Source organism: Elephas maximus, chromosome 24 (assembly GCF_024166365.1).
Source record: "Elephas maximus indicus isolate mEleMax1 chromosome 24, mEleMax1 primary haplotype, whole genome shotgun sequence".
Lineage (NCBI taxonomy): Eukaryota > Metazoa > Chordata > Mammalia > Proboscidea > Elephantidae > Elephas > Elephas maximus.
This window is the reverse complement of record NC_064842.1, coordinates 36,155,446-36,177,778: the sequence shown is the minus strand read 5'-3', so window position 1 is coordinate 36,177,778 and position 22,333 is coordinate 36,155,446. Positions and strand designations below refer to the sequence as shown.

Genomic DNA, 22,333 nt, shown 5'->3' with positions numbered 1-22,333 from the left:
GAAACCTGCTAATTTTGTATGGCATAGCACTGGGTCCAGTGTAAATTCTACATTTCCCAGCTCCCTGACAGCTATGGTAGTCTCAGTTTGATCAATGAAATGTATACAAACATTTGCTGAATAAGGTTTCTAGTAAGCACTTAATAAGAAGACCAAATCATCTGATGTGCTTTTTGCCCTTTCTGCCTGGGCACCTTCAACAGGCTGGAGGAAGAGTATCCATTTAGAGATTTCAAAGTGCTGAACATGAGGTCACACCCTAAGGATGGTTGAACAGAAAAAGAACCTGAGTCTTTGAGGGCATTTGGGAGCCACCATACTAGCATAAGTTTGCTTATTCTGGACTTATGATAACTTGAGAAAACTAAAATCCCCATTTATTGACACTATACATGGTGTCTTCTGTTATATACAGCCAAAATTACTGTATGCCTAAATAATGCAATTCTTTTAGTGGCTCCGCATACATTTTTTACACTTAAATTTTTAATAATCATATTTGATTTATCAAGTCTAAAGCTAATCAATATCTCTACCTCCCTCCAAATAATGTAAGAAATTTAAAATGCTTTAACTCCAATCCTTTTGAGCCTTATATTACTGACCTAGTACTACCATTCCTGAAATGAGTCATTATTATTTCTATCATTGTAAATGTATTAGGTGCTAATGCTTCTTTAAATGTATCCACATCTTACCAATTCCTTTGCTCACTAAATCCGGTGCCGTCGAGTCAATTCCGACCCATACTCGTTATTGCTTCTTAATTCTACTCATTCCTTCTGGATTCAGCTTCCTTCTTCTTGAATTCATGCTTTCATCTTTTTTCATTAACAGTCTGTGAGTTACTCCTCAGTCTTTGTTTCTCTGAAAATGTATTTATTTTGCCTCAGTTTGAATAACAGCTGAGTTTTATTGTTGCTTTTGAGAAAACTGCTATTGATCTACTTGACATTGTTTTGTAGGTTCCTGTCTTCTCTATTTTAATATCTCTTTTCTTTTGTGTTCTGTAGTTCTATTGTGATGTTTCTGGGGGTGGATATCATTTTATTTATCCCTAAATCTGAAGATTAATATATTTCATCAATTTTAGATACCTTTCAGCTACATTGTTGTTAGGTGCCATCCAGTCAGTTCCAACTCATAGCTACCCTATGTACAAAAGAACAAAATGCTGCCCAGTCCTGGGCCATCCTCACAATCACTGCTGTTTGAATTCATTGTTACAGCCACTGTGTCAATCCATCTCGTGAAGAGTCTCTCTGTTTTTTGCTGATCCTCTACCAAGCATGATGCCCTTCTCCAGGGACTGGTCCCTTCTGATAACATGTCCAAAGTACATGAGATGAAGTCTCTTCATCCTCTCTTCTAAGGAGCATTCTGGCTGCACTTCTTCCAACACACGTTTGTTCGTTAGAATGGCTGTCCATGGTATATTCAGTATTCTCCGCCAACACCATAATTCGAAGGCATCAATTCTTCTTGGGTCTTCCTTCTTCACTGTCCAGCTTTTGCATGCATATGAGGTGATTGAAAATACCCTGGCTTGGGTCAGGCACACCTTAGACCTCAAAGTGATATCTTTGCTTTTTAACACTTAAAAAAATTGATAAATTTGCAGCAAATTTGCCCAATGCAATAAGTCATTTGATTTCTTAACTGCTGCTTCCATGGGCATTGATTGTGAATCCAAGTAAAATGAAATCCTTGACAATTTTAATATTTTCTTGATTTATCATGATGCTGCGTATTGGTCCAGTTGGGAGAATTTTTGTTTTCTTTATATTGAGGTGTAATCTGTACTGAAGGCTATATAGTCTTTGATTTTCATCGGTAAGTGCTTCAAGTCCTCTTCACTTTCAGCAAGCAAGGTTGTGTCATCTGCATATCAAAGATTGTTAATTAGTCTTCCTCCAGTCCTGATGCTGCATTGTTCATATAATCCAGTTTCTCAAATTATTTGCTCAGCATACAGATTGAATAAGTATGGTGAAGAGATACAGCCCTGACGTACTCCTTTTCTGGTATTAAACCATGTGCCAGCCTCTTGTTCTGTTCAAATGACTGCCATTTGGTCTCTGTACAGGTTCTGCATGAGCACAATTTAGTGTTCTGGAATTCCCATTCTTCACAATGTTATCCATAATTAGTTATGATCCACACAGTCGAATTCTTTTGCATAGTCAATAAAACACAGGTAAACATTTTTTTGGCATTCTCTGCTGTCAGTGATGTTGGAGATGGCATGATAGAATTTTGCAAGATCAATGACTTGTTCATTGGAAATACGTTTTTCAACAACATAAATGACAACTATCCATGTGGACCTCACCAAATGGAATAAACAGGAATCAAATCAACTGCATCTGTGGAAAGAGACGATGGAAAAGCTCAATATCATCACTCAGAATGAGGGGAAGGGCTGACTGCGGAACAGACCATCAATTGCTCATATAGAAGTTCAAGTTGAAGCTGAGTAAAATTAAAACAAGTCCATGAGAGCCTAAATATGACCTTGAGTAAATCCCACCTGAATTTAGAGACCATCTCAAGAATAGATTTGATGCACTGAACACTAATGACTGAAGGAAGACCAGATGAGTTGTGGGATGACCCCAAGGACATCATACATGAAGGAAGAAAAAGATCATTGAACAGACAGGAAAGAAAGAAAAGACCGAAATGGATATCAGAAGAGACTCTGAAACTTACTCTTGAAATACAGAGTAGCTAAAGTGAATGAAGAAATGATGAACTAAAAGAGCTGAACAGAATATTTCAAAGAACTGCCTGAGAAGGCAAAGTAAAATATAATGAAATATGCAAAGACTCTTAATTAGAAAACCAAGAAAGAAGAACACACTGGGCATTTCTCAAGCTGAAAGTGTAACGGAAGGGGCGTTCTTGTCCTGTCCTATTAGCCAATGGAAATAAGATGGACACCACACCAACAGTTGCAAGGGAAACAGAAACTGAAAATTTATTGCCTGTGCAGACAAGGAGCAACACAGGGTCTAGTGACCATAAAGCCACGTGCTCGCTGTCTGAAGGAGTTGGGGAGCGTTTTATTTCCATTAGCAACTGGGGGGCTGGGTCTATAACTCTCCTCCCTTAGCCCTCCCATGTCCACATTTTGAGGTCCCCATGATGAATCAGGTCGGTGATGTTCAGTGCCAAGGAGAGATTGAGGACCCAGCTCTTCCGGTCCTGCGCATGCTTCACAATCTTGGTTTGCGCATGCGTGGGATTCTGGCACCAAATTCAAACCGCAGTTAGCGCCGCAGGGTGGTCAGGCCAAACTGCAGTTAGAAGCTGTGGCTTGGCGGGCTGTGAAGACGGGGGACCCTGGCGGAGTGGGGGGAAGCCTCTGTGAAGGCTTCAAAAGAACTGAAGAAAAAATCCAAGCTTTGAGTTGCCACATTGAAGGATTCTATGGACAAAAAAAATTGAACGATGCGGGAAGCATTAAAAGAAGATGGAAGGAATACACAAAGTCACTTTACCAAAAAGAATTGGTTGACCTTCAACCATTTCAGGAGGTAGCATATGATTAAGAACTGATGGTACTGAAGGAAGAAGTTCAAGTTGCACTGAAGGTATTGGTGAAAAACAAGCCTCCAGGACTTGATGGAATACTAATTGAGCTCTTTCAACAAACACAAGAAAAATCTTATGTACATAAAATATTAATTTAAAAACATTGCATTTATTCCCTTTCACTTTTCATCCAATAATCTTTTTCAAACTCTTCACAAACATCTCTAGCCTTAGTGTCTTTGCTCTCCTTGGAGCTAAGTTTTGAGTAATCTCTCATTTTCCAGAGAGTACCATCTTCACTTTTGACTAATTTATTTGAGACACAAGCCTTTCTGAATATGTGTATGATGCTGTCCCTGGAAAATTAAAACTATGCCACATGGATGTATTCACATAAGAACAGATGTTTTTTTCATTTTCCCCTAGGACATCATTCAACTCCACAATGTAACCATGTTATACATTTATTTCTTTAAATTTTGTTTGTATCGTTGTTGTTGAGAATATGCACAGTAAAACATGCACTAATTCAACAGTTTCTATATGTACAGTTTAGTGACATTGATTACATTCTTCAAATTGTACAACCGTTCACACCCTCCTTTTCTGAGTAGTTCCTCTCTCACTAATATAAACTCACGTGTCCCCTAAGGTTCTCATCTAATCTTTGTGAGCTGCTGTTGCCAATTTGATCCCATATAGATAGTTCATGTTATGCATTTTTAAAAGAAGTTTTGTTTTTTTTAAAGAAGTTTTATTTTATTTTTTTACTGTTCAGTGACTGTAATTTTATTTTGTGGGATGGTTATTACAATTGCCAGTACAGAGGTCCCTTGGAATGTTTTACACCTTTTTACATGCCATATAATAACACACAAGGTTGAGAAAATGTTCCAGCAAACCAGCAATTATTTTTAGTGTACTTTACTTAAAGTTCATCAATAGGACTGGATGCTCAGAATTAAAATGAAGGTTTGGATTAACTATTTAGCTATTCAGGGAACTACTGTCTCCACATTTTTTCTTGGAATAAGCTATCCATTTGTAAATACGTGTTTCCTGTTAAAAGAGGTTTTAAAGGGTTTCTTTACCGTGCCACGAAACGCTTTCGATTATGAGAGCATACCCTGAAGAATAGCCTTTTTTTTTTTCACAAAAACTATTTTTAATCATACTTTTATTTCTAGTAATTAGCTGGGCACAACAGATGCTCAGAAACTGTGTATTGAAATGCCAGATATAACCCTGCAGCCTCACTCTTCCAATATCACCCCAGCCCTTGTTTACTTCCTCTATATCTTTCTTCCAGTTCTCAAGGTTTGTTATCTTGGCTATTGTTGACTCTTCTCTATCCTGCATCTCCCACACCAAATTTATCTCTACCTCCTATCATTTTGTTCACCTAAATGTCTCTCAGGGCCACTCTCTCCTCCGTCCCATTACTTCGAACCCAGATTGGTTCTGCATACTCCAGTCGCCTCCTGTGCCCAGCCTCCTGGACAACTTTGTGGCACTCTCAGTCATGCCACAGTCTGTAGATATTTTCACTCTGCTGAGTCTCATGTCCTCCCCCTCAACTCTACTCTTTGGTGCCTGTCACAAGGCCTAGCACCTATGACATGCTTGTAGCATAGAGATTGTTTGGGGTGGTGGTAGCACTGACAGTGAACAAGCTGGGTCACTGTGTGGATGGGAGGGAATGTCTGAGTAGTAAGGGAATTCGTGTGACGTCAAACTCCCAATGACTACCTGGGTCACTAAGGCCCAGCTCTTCTTCCCTTTTAGCTCTTTGAGGAACAGTGACAGAGATACCTTGGACCAATCATTGTGATCAAAGCCCAGAACTCTGATTACCTCGAGCCAAAAGACTTTCTGAGTTGAGGTTCTCTTGTGGTGAGGTAGCTTTAGGTAGGCTTCTACAATATTGCCTAATTGGACCTATGGTGTGAAAATCTAAACTCTGAGCCTCTCACCGAACTTTAAATTGCTTCTGGGATAGAACCTGGACCCAAGGCAAATTGGCCCTTAAATTCCTGAGAGTCCCCTTTTCTAAAAATATTTTATTATGTTTTAGGTGAAAGTTTACCCAGCAAATTAGGTTGCCACTTAACAATTTTTATATTATTAATTGTTCACGACATTGGCTACAATTTTCACGAAGTGTCAGCATTCTCATTACTTCTATTCTGTTTCCATTAATCTAGTTTCTCTTCCCCTCCTTGCCTCTTCATCTTTGCTTTTGGGTAGATATTGACCATTTGATCTCATGTAATTGATTGTTTAAGGAAGCACATTACTCACAGGTGTTATAAGCAAACCTTGTAAGTCCAATTGGTCTACTACTATTAACCGTTCTGAACAGGGACACAGTAGAAGATCCCAGATAGAATGGGAGAAAAATGTAGAACAAAACTCTAATTCCTAAAAAGGCCAGGCTTATTGGACTGATAGAGACTCAAGGAACTCCCACACTATTGCCCTAAGATACCTTTGAACTTGGAACTGAAGCTATTTCTGGAGATAACCTTTCAGCCAAACAGATGCAACACTGGAAGTGCTCACTTGTTTATGCCAAGACATTTGGAAGACAGCTACTTGGCCAATTGACTAGAAGAGATCCATGTTCGTACCCATTCCAAAGAAAGGTGATTCAACAAAATGCAGAAATTATCAAATAATATCATTAATATCACATGCAAATAAAATTATGCTGAAGGTAATTAAAAGATGGTTGCAGCAGTACTTAGACAAGGAACTGCCAGAAATTCAAGTCGGATTCTGAAGAGGACATGGAATGAAGGATATTATTGCTGATGTTAGATCTTGGCTGAAAGCAGAGAATACCAGAAAGATATTTACAAGTATTTTATGACTATGCAAAGGCATTATGGATTATGGACAACGTTGCAAAGAATGGGAATTCCAGAACACTTCATTGTGCTCCTGTGGAACCTATACATAGACCAAGTGATAGTTATTAGAGCAAGGGGATGTTTCGTGACTTAAAATCAGGAAAGGTGTGCATCAGGGCTGTATTCTTTCACTATACTTATTCAATCTGTATGCTGAGCAAAAATCTGAAAAGCTAGATCATATGAAGAAGAACGCAGCACCAGGATTGGAGGAAGACTCATTAACAACTTGCATTATGCAGATGACACAATCTTACTTGCTGAAAGTGAAGAAGACTTGAAGCACTTACTGATGAAGATCAAAAACTACAGTCCTCAGTATGGATTACACCTTAACATAAAGAAAACAAAAACTCTCAAAACTAGAATAAACAACATTATGACAAACAGAGAAAAGGCTGACGTTCTCAAGGATTTCATTTTACTTATATCCACAATCAACACCCATGAAAGCAGCAGTCAAGAGATCAAATGACGTATTGCATTAGGCAAATCTGCTATGAAAGACCTCTTTAAAGTCTTCCAAAGCAAAGATGTCACCTAAGGTGCACCTGACCCAAGCCATAGTATTTTCAATCATGTCATGTGCATGTGAAAGCTGGATAATAAATAGGGAAGACTGAAGAGGGATTGATGCTTTTGGATTATGGTGTTGGTAAAGACTATTGGATATACCACGGACTGCCAGAAGAATGAACAAATCTGTCTTGGAAGAAGTACAGCCAGAATGCTCCTTATAACTGAGGATAGTGAGACTTTGTCTCACTTAGTTTGTACATGTTATCAGGGAGGACCAGTCCCTGGAGAAGGACATCATGTTTGGTAGAAGGTCAGCAAAAAAGAGAAAGACCCTTAAAGAGACGGATTGACACAGTGGCTGCAATGATGGGCTCAATCAGCAATGATTGTGAGGATGGCACAGGACTGAGTGGTATTTTGTTCTGTTGTGCATGGGGTCTCTATGAGTTGGAACAATCTCAAAGGCCCCTAACCACAACAACAACTGTAGCACACATAAACCTGTGTATACATATATCTACTGATATACCTATACATGCACATGCATTTATGTGCATATGCCTTCCTATACGTATATATACATACATGTCTATCTATGTAACCACACACATATTTTTTGGTTGTTATTACTCTTGTTACAAAATGGCATACGTTATAGCATTTATAGCATAAACATCGATATCTTAGGCATTAGTGAGCTGAAATGGACTGGTATTGGCCATTTTGAGTCAGACTATCATATGGTCTACTGTGCCAGGAATGACAAATTTTAAAGAGAAATGGTTAAAATGGTTTAAGTGGTTAAAAAGGACATTTTAGCCCTGGCCAGGATGCCTTTACTGCACAGTTCTACCAAACTTTCAGAGAAGAGTTAACACCACTACTACTAAAGGTATTTCAAAGCATAGAAAATGATGGAATACTATCTAACTCATTCTATGAAGCCACCATATCCCTGATACCAAAACCAGGTAAAGACATCACAAAAAAAGAAAATTACAGACCTATATCCCTCATGAACATAGATGCAAAAATCCTCAACAAAACTCTAGCCAATAGAATTCAACAACATATCAAAAAAATAATCCACCACGACCAAGTGGGATGTATACCAGGTATGCAAGGCTGGTTTAATATTAGAAAAACCATTAATGTAATCCACCATATAAATAAAACAAAAGACAAAAACCACATGATCTTATCAATTGATGCAGAAAAGGCATTTGACAAAGTCCAACACCCATTTATGATAAAAACTCTCAGCAAAATAGGAACTGAAGGAAAATTCCTCAACATAATAAAGGGCATCTATACAAAGCCAACAGCCAACATCACTCTAAATGGAGAAAGCCTGAAAGCATTTCCCTTGAGAACGGGAACCAGACAAGGATGCCCTTTATCACTGCTCTTAATCAACATTGTTCTAGAGGTCCTAGCCAGAGCAATTAGGCTAGACAAAGAAATAAAGGGCATCTGGATTGGCAAGGAGGTAGTAAAATTATCTCTATTTGCAGATGACATGATCTTATACACAGAAAACCCTAAGGAATCCTCCAGAAAACTACTGAAATGAATAGAAGAGTTTGGCAGAGTCTCAGGTTATAAGATAAACATACAAAAATCACTTGGATTCCTCTACATCAACAAAAAGAACACCGAAGAGGAAATAACCAAATCAATACCATTCACAGTAGCCCCCAAGAAGATAAAATACTTAGGAATAATTCTTACCAAAGATGTGAAAGACCTATATAAAGAAAACTACAAAGTACTACTACAAGAAACTAAAAAGGACCTACTTAAGTGGAAAAGCATACCTTGTTCGTGGATAGGAAGACTTAACATAGTAAAAATGTCTATTCTACCAAAAGCCGTCTATACATACAATGCACTTCCGATCCAAATTCCAATGTCATTTTTTAATGTGATGGAGAAACAAATCGCCAACTTCATATGGAAGAGAAAGAAGCCTCGGATAAGTAAAGCATTACTGAAAAAGAAAAAGAAAGTGGGAGGCCTCACTCTACCTGATTTCCAAACCTATTATACAGCCACAGTAGTCAAAACAGCCTGGTACTGGTACAACAACAGGCACATAGACCAATGGAACAGAATTGAGAACCCAGATATAAATCCATCCATATATATGAGCTGCTGATATTTGACAAAGGCCCAGTGTCAGTTAATTGGGGAAAACATAGTCTTTTTAACAAATGGTGCTGGCATAACTGGATATCCATTTGCAAAAAAAATGAAACAGGCCCCATACCTCACACCATGTACAAAAACTAACTCCAAGTGGATCAAAGACCTAAACATAAAGACTAAAACGATAAAGATCATGGAAGAAAAAATAGGGCCAACATCAGGAGCCTTAATACAAGGCATAAACAGAATAGAAAACATTACCAAAAATGATGAAGAGAAACCCGATAACTGGGAGCTCCTAAAAATCAAACACCTATGCTCATCTAAAGACTTCACCAAAAGAGTAAAAAGACCACCTACAGACTGGGAAAGAATTTTCAGCTATGACATCTCTGACCAGCTCCTGATCTCTAAAATCTATATGATTCTGTTAAAACTCAACCACAAAAAGACAAACAACCCAATCAAGAAGTGGGCAAAGGATATGAACACGCACTTCACTAAAGAAGATATTCAGGCAGCTAACAGATACATGAGAAAATGCTCTGATCATTAGCCATTAGAGAAATGCAAATTAAAACTACGATGAGATTCCATCTCACTCCAACAAGGCTGGCATTAATCCAAAAAACACAAAATAATAAATGTTGGAGGGGCTTCGGAGAGATTGGAACTCTTACACACTGCTGGTGGGAATGTATAATGGTACAACCACTTTGGAAATCTATCTGGCATTTTCTTAAAAAGTTAGAAATAGAACTACCATACAACCCAGAAATTCCACTCCTCGGAATATACCCTAGAGAAATAAGAGCCTTCACACAAACAGATATATGCACACCCATGTTTATTGCAGCTCTGTTTACAATAGCAAAAAAGCTGGAAGCAACCAAGGTGTCCATCAAAGGATGAATGGTTAAATAAATTGTGGTATATTCACACAATGGAATACTACGCATCAATAAAGAACAGTGACGAATCTCTGAAACATTTCATAACATGGAGGAGCCTGGAAGAATACTGGGAATCTTGGCCCCAAGCTAATACCACACATATTTGGAGGGACATAATTCAATCCATGACAATGTCCTTTGCCCATTTTTCAGTCGGATTGTCTTTGTTGTTGAGTTGTTGAGGTTTTCTATATATTCTAGAGATTAGACCCTTGTCAGATATGTTGTTGCCAAAGATTTTTTACCAGTCTGCAGGTTCTCTTTTTTACTCTTTCTGGTAAAGTCTTTTGATGAGCATAAGTACTTAATTTTTAGGTCCCAATTATCTAATTTATCTTCTGTTGTTCATGCATTTTTAGTTGTGTCTGCTAGGCTACTTATGCTGAAATTAGGTCCTACGGTTTTGTCCCTATGTTATCTTCCAGAAACTTCGTAGTTTTAGCTTTAACGTTTAGATCTTTGATCCATTTGGAGTTAGATTTTGTGCATGATGTGAGGTATGAACCTGTTTCATATTTTTGCAAGTGGATATCCAGTTTTGCCAGCACCATTTGTTAAAGAGACTGTTTCTTCCCCTATTGAATGGATTTTGACCCTTTGTCAAAGCTCAGCTGCCCATATATAGATGTATTTACTTCTGGGTTCTCAATTCTATCCCAGTGATCTATGTGTCTGTCACTGAAACGGTACCAAGCTGTTTTGATTACTGTGGATGTATAGCAAGTTTTGAGACAAGAAAGTATGGGGCCTCCTACTTTGTTCTTCTTCAGTATTGCGTTAACTACTTAGAGGCTCTTTCCTTTCCATATAAAGTTGGAGATTAGTTTTTCCATTTCATTAAAGAATGTTGTTGGGATTTGGATTAGGATTGTACTATATCTACAGGTCTCTTTGGGTAGTATCAACATTTTCACAATGTTAAGTCTTCCAATCCATGAGCACGAAATTTTTTTTCCATTTATATAGATCTCTTTTATTTTCTTGCAGCAGTGTTTTGTAGTCTTCCTTGCATAAGTCTTTTATGTCCCTGGTTAGGTTTATTCCTAGGTATTTTATCATTTGGGGGGCTATTGTAAATGGTATTTTCTTGACTTCCTTTTTGGAGTTCTCCTTGTTAGTGTAGAGAAGCCCAACTGACTTTTGTGGTTTGATCTTGTACCCTGTCACTTTGCTGTTGTTGTTAGGTGCTGTCGAGTCAGTTCCAACTCATAGCGACCCTATGTGCAACAGAATGAAACACTGGCCATCCCTGTACCATCCTCACAATCATCGCTATGTTTGAGCCTATTGTTTCAGCCTGTGTGTCAATCTATCTCGTTGAGGGTCTTCCTCTTTTTTGCTGACCCTTTATTTTACCAAGCATGATGTCCTGCTACAGGGACTGATCCCTCCTGATAACATGTATCAGGCTGTATTTTTTCTAAAACAGATTTTTTCATTCTTCTGGCAGCCGATGATATAGTCAATGTTCTTAGTCGACGACGTAATTCAAAAGCTTCAATTCTTCTCGGGTCTTCCTTATTCATTAGCCAGCTTTTGCTTGATATGAGGTGAGTGACAATACCGTGGCTTGGGTCAGGCGTACCTTAGTCCTCAAAGTGACGTCTTTGCTTTTGAACACTTTAAAGAAGTCTTTTGCAGCAGATTTGCCTAATAGTATGGATCATTTGATTTCTTGACTGCTGCTTCCACGGGTATTGGTTGTGGATCCAAGGAAAATAAAATCCTTGACAACTTCAATTTTTTCTCCGTTTATCATGGTGTTGCTTATTGATCCTGTTGTGCGGGGTTTTTGTTTTCTTTATGTTGAGATTGTAATCCATACTGAAGGCTGTGGTCTTTGATCTTCATCAGTAAGTGCTTCAAGTCCTCTTCACTTTCAGAAAGCAAGGTTGTGTCATCTACGTATAGCAGGCTGTTAACGAGTTTTCCTTCAATCCTGACGCTTTGTTCTTCTTCATATAGTCCACTTCGTTGAATCCTTCTAACAGTTCCAGTAACTTTCTTGTGGAGTCTCTGGGATTTTTTACGTACAGGATCATGTCATCTGTGAATAAAGATAGTTTTACTTCTTCCTTTCCAATTTGGATGTCCTTCATCACCCTTTCTTGCCTTATTGCTCTGGCTAGGACTTCCAGTACAATGTTGAGTAAGAGTAGTGGTAATGGGCATCATTGTCTCGTTCCCATTCTCAAAAGGGAATGCTTTTGATCTTTCTCTGATGAAAATAAGGTTGGCTGTTGGTTTCGCATATATGCATATAATGTTGAGGAATCGCCCTCATTTTCCTATTTTGCTGAGAGTTTTTATCAGGGAAGGGTGTTAGATTTTATCAAATGTCTTTTCTGCATTGATTGAGATCATCATGTGATTCTTTTCCTTTGCTTTATTTATGTGGTGAATTACATTGGTTGATATGAGGTGAGTGAAACTATCCTTCATCTCTGGTATGAATCCCACTTGATCATGATATTATTTTTTTGATATGCTGTTGAATTCTGTTGGCTAGAATTTTGTTGAGAATTTTTGTGTCTATATTCATGAGAGATATTGGTCTGTAATCTTTTTTTGTCTTTGTGTTGCTTTGGTATTAGGGTTATCTGGCTTCACAGAATGAATTAGGGAATACTTCTTCCTTTTCTGTGTTCTGGAACAGTTTGAGTAGAATTGGTGTCAACTCTTCTTTGTATATTCAGTAGAATTCCCCACTGAAGCCATCTGGGCTGGGGCTTTTTTAGTTGGGAGTTTTTTAATTTTTTTAATGACATCTTCAATTTTTTCTTTTGTTACGAGTCCATCCAGATTTTCTACATCTCTTTGTGTTAATTTAGGTAGGTAGTGTGTTTCTGGAAATCTTGTCCATTTTTTTCACGGTTTTCAAATATGTTGGGGTATAATTTTTCGTAGTATTCTGTTATGACCCTCTTTATCTCAGTTGATTCTGTTGTAATTTCACCCATTTCTTTTTCCTTAAGACCAGTCTTACTAAATCAGTGTTAAATTTATTTGCCTCCTTTTCTTATGGTTCCCTATAATAAGCTCTTTAAGCTTAGCTGCCAACCAAAAGGTTGGCAGTTCAAATCTACCAGCCTATCCTTGGAAACCCTACGAGGCACTTCTAATCTGTCCTATAGGTTGCTATGAGCCAGACTCAACTCTACTGCAACAGGTTTTTTCTAAGCATCCACAGTACAAAAAAACTAAAGTAGCATTGATTTAATTTTTGGCTAAAGAGCCCTATCTCAAACAGTGAATTTTTTTTTTTATTCAAAAAAAGAAAATTGAGAAAGACTTAGCAATGGCTGAATAACACAACTGTTTGTTCACCCTAATGGATAACTAAGGAGCCCTGGTGGCATAGTGGTTAAGCAGTCAGCTGCTAACCGAAAGGTTGGCAGTTTGAATCCACCAGCAACTCTGTGGGAGAATGATGTGGCAGTCTGCTTTCATAAAGATTACAGCCTTGGAAGCCCTGTGGGGCAGTTCTGTTCACTGTGGTTGCTATGAGTCAGAATCAACTCCACAACAATGGGTTTGGTTTGATTAAGGGATGACTTTAGAAAAGAAATGTTTTTTTTACTTGGACATATACAATGAAAAAAAAAATATACAATGAGTTCCTAGAAATTAGAAAACTATGTGTAAATAAATTACTTAGTCTGAAGCATTGCATGACCTCCCTCTGCCCTTTTGGAGAAATGTTTATTTTATGATTAATAAAAGGCAAAGGGAGGGGATCCTTTCTCAATATTTTAGAGGGTCTGAATATTTTGGAGTCTTGATATTTAAATTGTGTCACTTGTGGGACATAACATGTCAGTAATGATTTATTTTTAACACTGAAGAAACCAGGAAATGTTTTACGCAGAAGTAGGAGCACTTTGCATTTTGTTTTAAGAACATTTTAATGTTGAGAACTATTAAACTCAAATAGTAACAAGGAGTATTGCTAATTTGGTCTTTTTAATAATAAAGTAGATTCTCATTTGTTGAAGGACTGATTTCTTTAAGGCAGGTAATTAAACTAGGATACTTTTTAAAGTTATTTTCTAGAGTAATTAGACAAAATAAATCTGATTCTTATGACATAAGGAAATGAAGACATGCAATTTGTATATATAAAATCTAATACTGTGATATGAATTGTTTCACAGGTCTTGTTAACTGCAACAGTTAGCTTTTCTTTGGCTATCGCTGTAATTGGGTATGTGGCTATGAGATTCAATAAAGAAGCGTGGGATTTACAATCTTGCATCCTCTTTAGCATCACCCTCAGCATTATAGATCCTCTTCATTCGGTAAATTCACTGAAATCTATTGGTATGTAAGATTTATTTATATTAAAGACCCATCCCAGTCAAAGTTGCCTTCTTTTTTTCCTAGTATGTTCCATCCCTTCTGTTTCTGTTTCTGGGTGCAAGAACCCATTGCCGTCCAGTCCATTACGACTCATAGCGACCCTATAGAACAGACTAGAACTAACCCATAGGGTTTCCAAGGAGCTACTGGTGGATTTGAACTGCTGACCTTTTGGCTAACAGCCGAGTTCTTAACCACTGTGCCCTCAGGGCTAACCAAATGGTTGGCAGTTGAAATTCACCAGCTGCTGTTTGGGTACCCTATGGGGCAGTTCTACTCTGTCCTACAGGGTTGCTATGAGTCAGAATCCACCTGACAACACCAGGTCGTTTTTTTTTTTTGGCGCAAGAACATCATTTTATGTACCACATTAAGTTATATTTTATGTTTCCTTTTGTAGGTGTTTCCAAAGTGAGCATTGATATCATTAGAGGAGAATCGTTGATCATATGTGGCATGACATCCATTATTATTGGACTTTTCCGGACCACCACAGTTCACACTTACATATTTAAGGGTAGGAGCATTTTTTTCCTGCATATTTTCTAAAGTCATTTTTATATGGTGTATCTTAATTTATATTGGAATTAAAATAATTCAAGAAAAATTTACTTCTTTGCCAACGCTGTATTCTTGGACCAATTGAAATAACATGTCAGGTAAATCCTTCTCTTCCCTTCCCTTTCATATCCAAGGAAAATAATGATCATGTATATGTTTTCTTCCCCCACGTCTGTCAGTTTGTCATACTGTGGGGGCTTGTGTGTTGCTGTGATGCTGGAAGCTATGCCACCAGTATTCAGATACCAGCAGGGTCACCCATGGAGGACAGGTTTCAGCTGAGCTTCCAGACTAAGACAGACTAGGAAGAAGGACCCGGCAGTCTACTTCTGAAAAGCATTAGCCAGTGAAAACCTTAGGAATAGCAGTGGAACATTGTCTGATATAGTGCTGGAAGATGAGCCCCCAGGTTGGAAGGCACTCAAAAGATGACTGGGGAAGAGCTGCCTCCTCAAAGTAGAGTCGACCTTAATGATGTGGATGGACTAAAGCTTTTGGGACCTTCATTTGCTGATGTGGCACGACTCAAAATGAGAAGAAACAGCTGCAAACATCCATTAATAATCAGAACTTGGAGTGTACGAGGTATGAATCTAGGAAAATTAGAAATCATCAAAAATGAAAGAGAATGCAGAAACATCAATATCCTAGGCATTAGTAAGCTGAAATGGGCTGGTATTGGCCATCTTGAATCGGACAATTATATCATCTACTATGCTGGGAATGACAACTCGAAGAGGAATGGTGTTGCATTCATCATCAAAAAGAACATTTCAAAGTCTATCCTGAAGTACAACGCTATCAGTGATAAGATAATATCCATATGCCTACAAGGAAGACTAGTTAATATGACTATTATTCAAATTTACACGAGGTGGAGCCAAGATGGCGGAATAGACAGTCGCTTCTGTCGAGCCCTCTTTACAACAAAGACCCGAAAAAACAAGTGAAACGAATATATTTGTGACAAGCTGGGAGCCCTGAGCATCAAAGGCAAGCTTAGACAATGAACTGAGGGGCAGGAGAAGGAAGAGACCGTTCAGAAGCAGAGAGGAATTGCCGGACCTGAATTGCGGGGAGCCCTTAGGCACCGTTCCTGGAGCGGTGGCCGCAGTTTCCTCAGGGAGAAGCAACCAGCCACACAGCCCACTCACACCTCCGGAACCTGAGGAGAAGGGCACTCTCCACAAGAGCTAAGTACTTGGGTATATTTTACCACGCCTCTCCCACCCCCAAGCCAACTTCAGGGGCTGAATCCCTGGGCCTGAGATAGGCCCTGGTGAGCACCTGGAGCCTTCCTCCCAGCCTTGGAAAATGAAAAAATTTGCAACTGGGGGAAAAGATAATTTGCTAGCTCCATTAACTGGGGGAGCTCAGGACAGAAGCTGCTCCTGTCCAGGCATAAACCGTCTGTGGACCTTGAGCACCTTTCCCTTCTGCATGGACCTGTAGGGGTCTATTTTGGGAGAATAGGCCCTTGTTGGCAAACTCCAACCATTTCAGCGGTGTGGTGGAGAGATGGGTGTTTGATGTTTGACATTGCTTTGTCCATTAAACAAGGTCCCCACCTACCGACAACAGGGACCTAAGGACTGGTGGCTCCACTTGGGTCCCCCAGCCACCCACAACAGGGTTCCAGGGATAACAGGTACCTCCCAGTCCTTACAGCCTAAAACTTTGGGTGCCCGTGGTCCGTCTGCAGAACCCACCCAGCAGCACGCTCTAGGAAACAGAGACGCGTTTTCCTTAGAGACTCTTGGGGGTCAGTTCTTAGCCCTCTGCCTTGTTTAGGGTGTGACCCCCTGCTGCAATCAGATACGGGTATATACACCAATCACCCCTGCCCCTCTAAGACTGTAGGACAGAGCCTGTACCACACACTTGATATCAGCTACCTGGAAACCTGAGCTGAATTCATACAAGAAAACTGAATGGACTCCTAGACTGATATACCTGATAACAGCACTAGCCAGCTGGGGACAGGACACCAGAGCTCCAAAGGTGAAAATAATCAAGCTAGCTCACTCAAGCAACCCATGGAGTATACCAAAACAAAACAAAGCAAGCAGCTACGACACAGTAAGCAAGCATAAACTAATACAATAACTTATGATGGCTTGGAGACAACAGTCAATATCAAGTCACATAAAGAAACAGGCCATGATCACCTTAACAGGCTCTCAAAACAAAGAATCCAGGGATCTTTTAGATGAAAGTGCATTCCTGGAATTACCAGATGCAAGATACAAAAGTTTAATATACAGAACCCTTCAAGACATCAGGAAGGAAATGAGGCAATATGCAGAACAAGCCAAGGAACACACAGATAAAGCCACTGAAGAAATCATAAAGATTATTCAGGAACATAATGAAAAGTTTAATAATCTGAAAAAATCCATAGACAGACAGCAATCAGAAATTCAGAAGATTAACAATAAAATTACAGAATTAGATAACTCGATAGACAGGAGCAGAATCGAGCAAATAGAAGCTAGAATTTCTGAACTCGAAGATAAATCACTTGGCACTAATATATTTGAAGAAAAATCAGATAAAAGAATTTAAAAAAATGAAGAAACCTTAAGAATCATGTGGGACTATCAAAAGAAATAATCTACGAGTGATTGGAGTACGAGAACAGGGAGGGATAACTGAAAATACAGAGAAAATTATTGAGAATTTGTTGGCAGAAAACTTCCCTGATATTGTGAAAGATGAGCAGATATCTATCCAAGATGCTCATCGAATTCCACATAAGGTAGATCTTAAAAGAAAGTCACCAAGACATATTATAATCAAGCTTGGCAAAACCAAAGATAAAGAGACAATTATAAGAGTGTCGAGGGATAAAAGAAAAGTCACCTACAAGGCAGAGCCAATAAGAATAAGCTCGGACTACTTGGCAGAAACTATGCAGGCAAGAAGGCAATGGGATGACATATTTAAAAAACTGAAGGAAAAAAATTGCCTCCCAAAAATCATATATCCATCAAAACTGTCTCTTAAATATGAAGGTGAAATTAAGACATTTCCAGATAAACACAAGTTGAGGGAATTCGTAAAAACCAAACCAAAACTACAAGAAATGCTAAAGGGAGTTCTCTGGTTAGAAAATCAATAATATCAGGTATCTAGCACCTCACCCAAGACTAGAACACAAGGCAGAGCAACCAGAAGTCAACCCAGACAGGGAAATCCAAAAAAACAAAGCAAGATTAAAAAAAAAAAAAAAAAAAAAGCCCTACACTGGGTAATGGCGATGTTATTACATAAAAGAAGATGACATTAAAATAATAAAGACAGACTAAAAAATGTAATCATACACCTTTCATACGGAGAGGAAGATACGGTGATACAAAGAAATAAAAGTTAGTTATAAATTTACAAAAATAGGGGTAAATAATAAGGTAACCACAAAGGAGACAAACTATCCTACTCATCAAAATAGAATAGAAGGGAAAAATACAGACTCAGCAGAAACAAAATCAACAACAACAAATATAAGGAAAGGACAATATGTAAAGAAAATCTACTCAGCACATAAAAACAAGTGCCAAAAAGAAGCTGTCAACACACAAAAAAAGACATCAAAATGATAGCAATAAATTCATACCTATCCATAACTACCCTGAATGTAAATGGACTAAATGCACCAATAAAGAGACAGAGAGTGGCAGAATGGATTAAAAAACAAGATCCGTCTATATGCTGCCTACAAGAGACACACCTTAGACTTAGAGACACAAACAAACTAAAAGTCAAAGGATGGAAAAAAATATATCAAGCAAACAACAATCAAAAAAGAGCAGGAGTGGCAATATTAATTTCTGACAAAATAGACTTTAAAGTTAAATCCATCAGAAAGGATATGGAAGGACGCTATATAGTGATTAAAGGGACAATATGCCAAGAAGATATAACCATGTTAAATATTTATGCACCCAATGACAGGGCTGCAAGATACATAAAACAAACTCTATCAGCTTTGAAAACTGAGATAGACAGCTCCACAATAGTAGTAGGAGACTTCAACACAACACTTTCGGTGAAGGACAAGACATCCAGAAAGAAGCTCAATAAAGACATGGAAGATCTAAATGCCACAATCAACCAACTTGACCTTGTAGACATACACAGAACACTCCACTCAACAGCAACCAAGTATACTTTCTTTTCTAGTGCACATGGAACATTCTTTAGAATAGACCACATATTAGGTCATAAAGCAAGCCTTAGAAGAATCCAAAACATTGAAATATTACAAAGCATCTTCTCTGACCATAAGGCCATAAAAGTGGAAATCGATAACAGGAAAAGCAGGGAAAAGAAATCAAACACTTGGAAACTGAACAATACCCTGCTCAAAAAAGACTGGATTATAGAAGACATTAAGGATGGAATAAAGAAATTCATAGAATCCAATGAAAATGAAAACACTTCCTATCAGAACCTTTGGGACACAGCAAAAGCGGTGCTTAGAGGCCAATTTATATCAATAAATGCACACATCTAAAAAGAAGAAAGGGCCAAAATCAAAGAACTATTCCTACAACTTGAACAAATAGAAACAGAGCAACAAAAGAAACCCACAGTCACCAGAATAAAACAAATAATAAAAATTAGAGCTGAACTAAATGAAATAGAAAACAGAAAAACAATTGAAAGAATTAACAAGACCAAAAGCTGGTTTTTGAAAAACTCAACAAGATTGATAAACCATTGGCCAAACTGACAAATGAAAAACAGGAGAGGATGCAAATAACCTGAATAAGAAATGAGATGGGTGATATTACAATAGACCCAACTGAAATTAAAAGGATCATATCAGATTACTATGAAAAACTACGCTCAAACAAATTTGAAAACCTAGAAGAAATGGATGAATTCCTAGAAACACACTACCTACCTAAACTAACACAAACAGAGGTAGAACAACTAAATAGACCAATAACAAAAGAAGAGGTTGAAAAGGTAATCAAAACACTCCCAAGAAAAAAAAGCCCTGGTCCGGATGGCTTCGCTGCAGAGTTCTAAGAAACTTTCAGAGAAGAGTTAACACCACCACTACTAAAGGTATTTCAGAGCATAGAAAAGGATACTACCAAACTTATTCTATGAAGCCACCATATCCCTGATACCCAAACCAGGTAAAGACACCACAAGAAAAGAAAATTATAGACCTATATCCCTCATGAATGTAGATGCAAAAATCCTCAACAAAATTCTAGCCAATAGAATTCAACAACATATCAAAAAAATAATTCACCATGACCAAGTGGGATTCCTACCAGGTATGCAGGGATGGTTCAACATTAGAATAACAATTAATGTAATCCACCACATAAATAAAACAAAAGACAAGAATCACATGATTTTATCAATTGATGCAGAAAAGGCATTTGACAAAGTTCAACACTCATTCATGATAAAAACTCTCAGCAAAATAGGAATAGAAGGAAGGAAAATTTCTCAACATAATAAAGGGCGTTTATACAAAGCCAATAGCCAACATTACCCTAAATGGAGAGAGCCTGAAACCATTCCCACTGAGATCGGGAAGCAGACAAGGATGCCATTTATCACCACTCTTATTCAACATTGTGCTGGAAGTCCTAGCCAGAGCAATTAGGCTAGATAAAGAAATAAAGGGCATCCAGATTGGCAAGGAAGAAGTCAAAGTATCTCTATTTGCAGATGACATGGTCTTATACACAGAAAACCCTAAGGAATCCTCCAGAAAAATACTGAAACTAATAGAAGAGTTCAGCAGAGTATCGGGATACAAGATCAACATACAAAAATCATTTGGATTCCTCTACACCAACAAAAAGAACATCGAAGAGGAAATCACCAAATCAATGCCATTTACAGTAGCCCCCAAGAAGATAAAATACTTAGGAATAAATCTTATCAGACATGTAAAGACTTATACAAAGAAAACTACAGTACACTTCTGCAAGAAACCAAGAGACTTACATAAGTGGGAAAACATACCTTGCTCGTGGATAGGAAGACTTAACATTATAAAAATGTATATTCTACCAAAAGCGATCTATACATTTAATGCAATCCCCATCCAAATCCCAACGACATTCTTTAATGAGATGGAGAAACAAATCACCAATTTCATATGGAAGGGAAAGAGGCCCCAGATACATAAGGCATTACTGAAAAAGAAGAACAAAGTGGGAGGCTTTACTTTACCTGATTTTAGAACCTATTATATCGCCACAGTAGTCAAAACAGCCTGGTGCTGGTACAACAACAGATACATGGGCCAATGGAACAGAATTGAGAATCCAGACATAAATCCATCCACATATGAGCAGTTGATATTTGACAAAGGCCCCAAAAGAGTTAAATGGGGAAAAGACAGTCTTTTTAACAAATGGTGCTGGCATAACTGGATATCCATCTGCAAAAAAATGAAACAAGACCCATACCTTACTCCATGCACAAAAACTAACTCAAAATGGATCAAAGACCTAAATATAAAATCTAAAACGATAAAGATCGTGGAAGAAAAAATAGGGACAACGTTAGGAGCCCTAACACATGGCATAAACTGTATATAAAACATTATAAAGAATGTTGAAGAAAAACTCGATAACTGGGAGCTCCTAAAAATCAAACACTTACGCTCATCCAAAGACTTCACCAAAAGAGTAAAAAGACTACATACAGACTGGGAAAAAGTTTTCAGCTATGACATTTGTGATCAGCGCCTGATCTCTAAAATCTACATGATACTGCAAAAACTCAACTGCAAAAAGACAAATAACCCGATTAAAAAATGGGCAAAAGATATGAATAGACACTTCACTAAAGAAGACATTCAGGTAGCTAACAGATATATGAGGAAATGTTCACGATCATTAGCCATTAGAGAAATGCCGATGAAAACTACAATGAGATTTTATCTCACTCCAGCAAGGCTAGCATTAGTCCAAAAAAACACAAAACAAGAAATGTTGGAGAGGCTGTGGAGAGACTGAAACACTTCTACACTGCTGGTGAGAATGTCAAATAGTACAACCACTTTGGAAATCGATTTGGTGTGTCCTTAAAAAGCTAGAAATAGAACTACCATTCGATCCAGCAATCCCACTCCTTGGAATATATCCTAGAGAAATAAGAGCCTTTACACGAACAGATATATGCACACCCATGTTTATTGCAGCACTGTTTACAATAGCAAAAACATGGACGCAACCAAGGTGTCCATCAACGGGTGAATGGATAAATAAATTACGGTATATTCACACAATGGAATACTACACATCGATAAAGAACAGTGAGGAATCTGTGAAACATTTCACAACGTGTAGGAACCTGGAAGGCATT

At 38.1% G+C, this 22,333-nt stretch overlaps 1 protein-coding gene across 1 annotated transcript in view; it reads left to right on the top strand.

The window, feature by feature from the left end:
- Positions 1 to 22,333, top strand: part of SLC9C2 (solute carrier family 9 member C2 (putative)) — a 129,940-nt gene that overhangs the window by 7,548 nt on the left and 100,059 nt on the right. The window contains exons 4-5 of the mRNA XM_049867935.1: positions 14,224 to 14,389; positions 14,829 to 14,945. Coding sequence (XP_049723892.1) covers positions 14,224 to 14,389; positions 14,829 to 14,945 — 283 coding nt within the window. The remainder of the gene's footprint in view (positions 1 to 14,223; positions 14,390 to 14,828; positions 14,946 to 22,333) is intronic.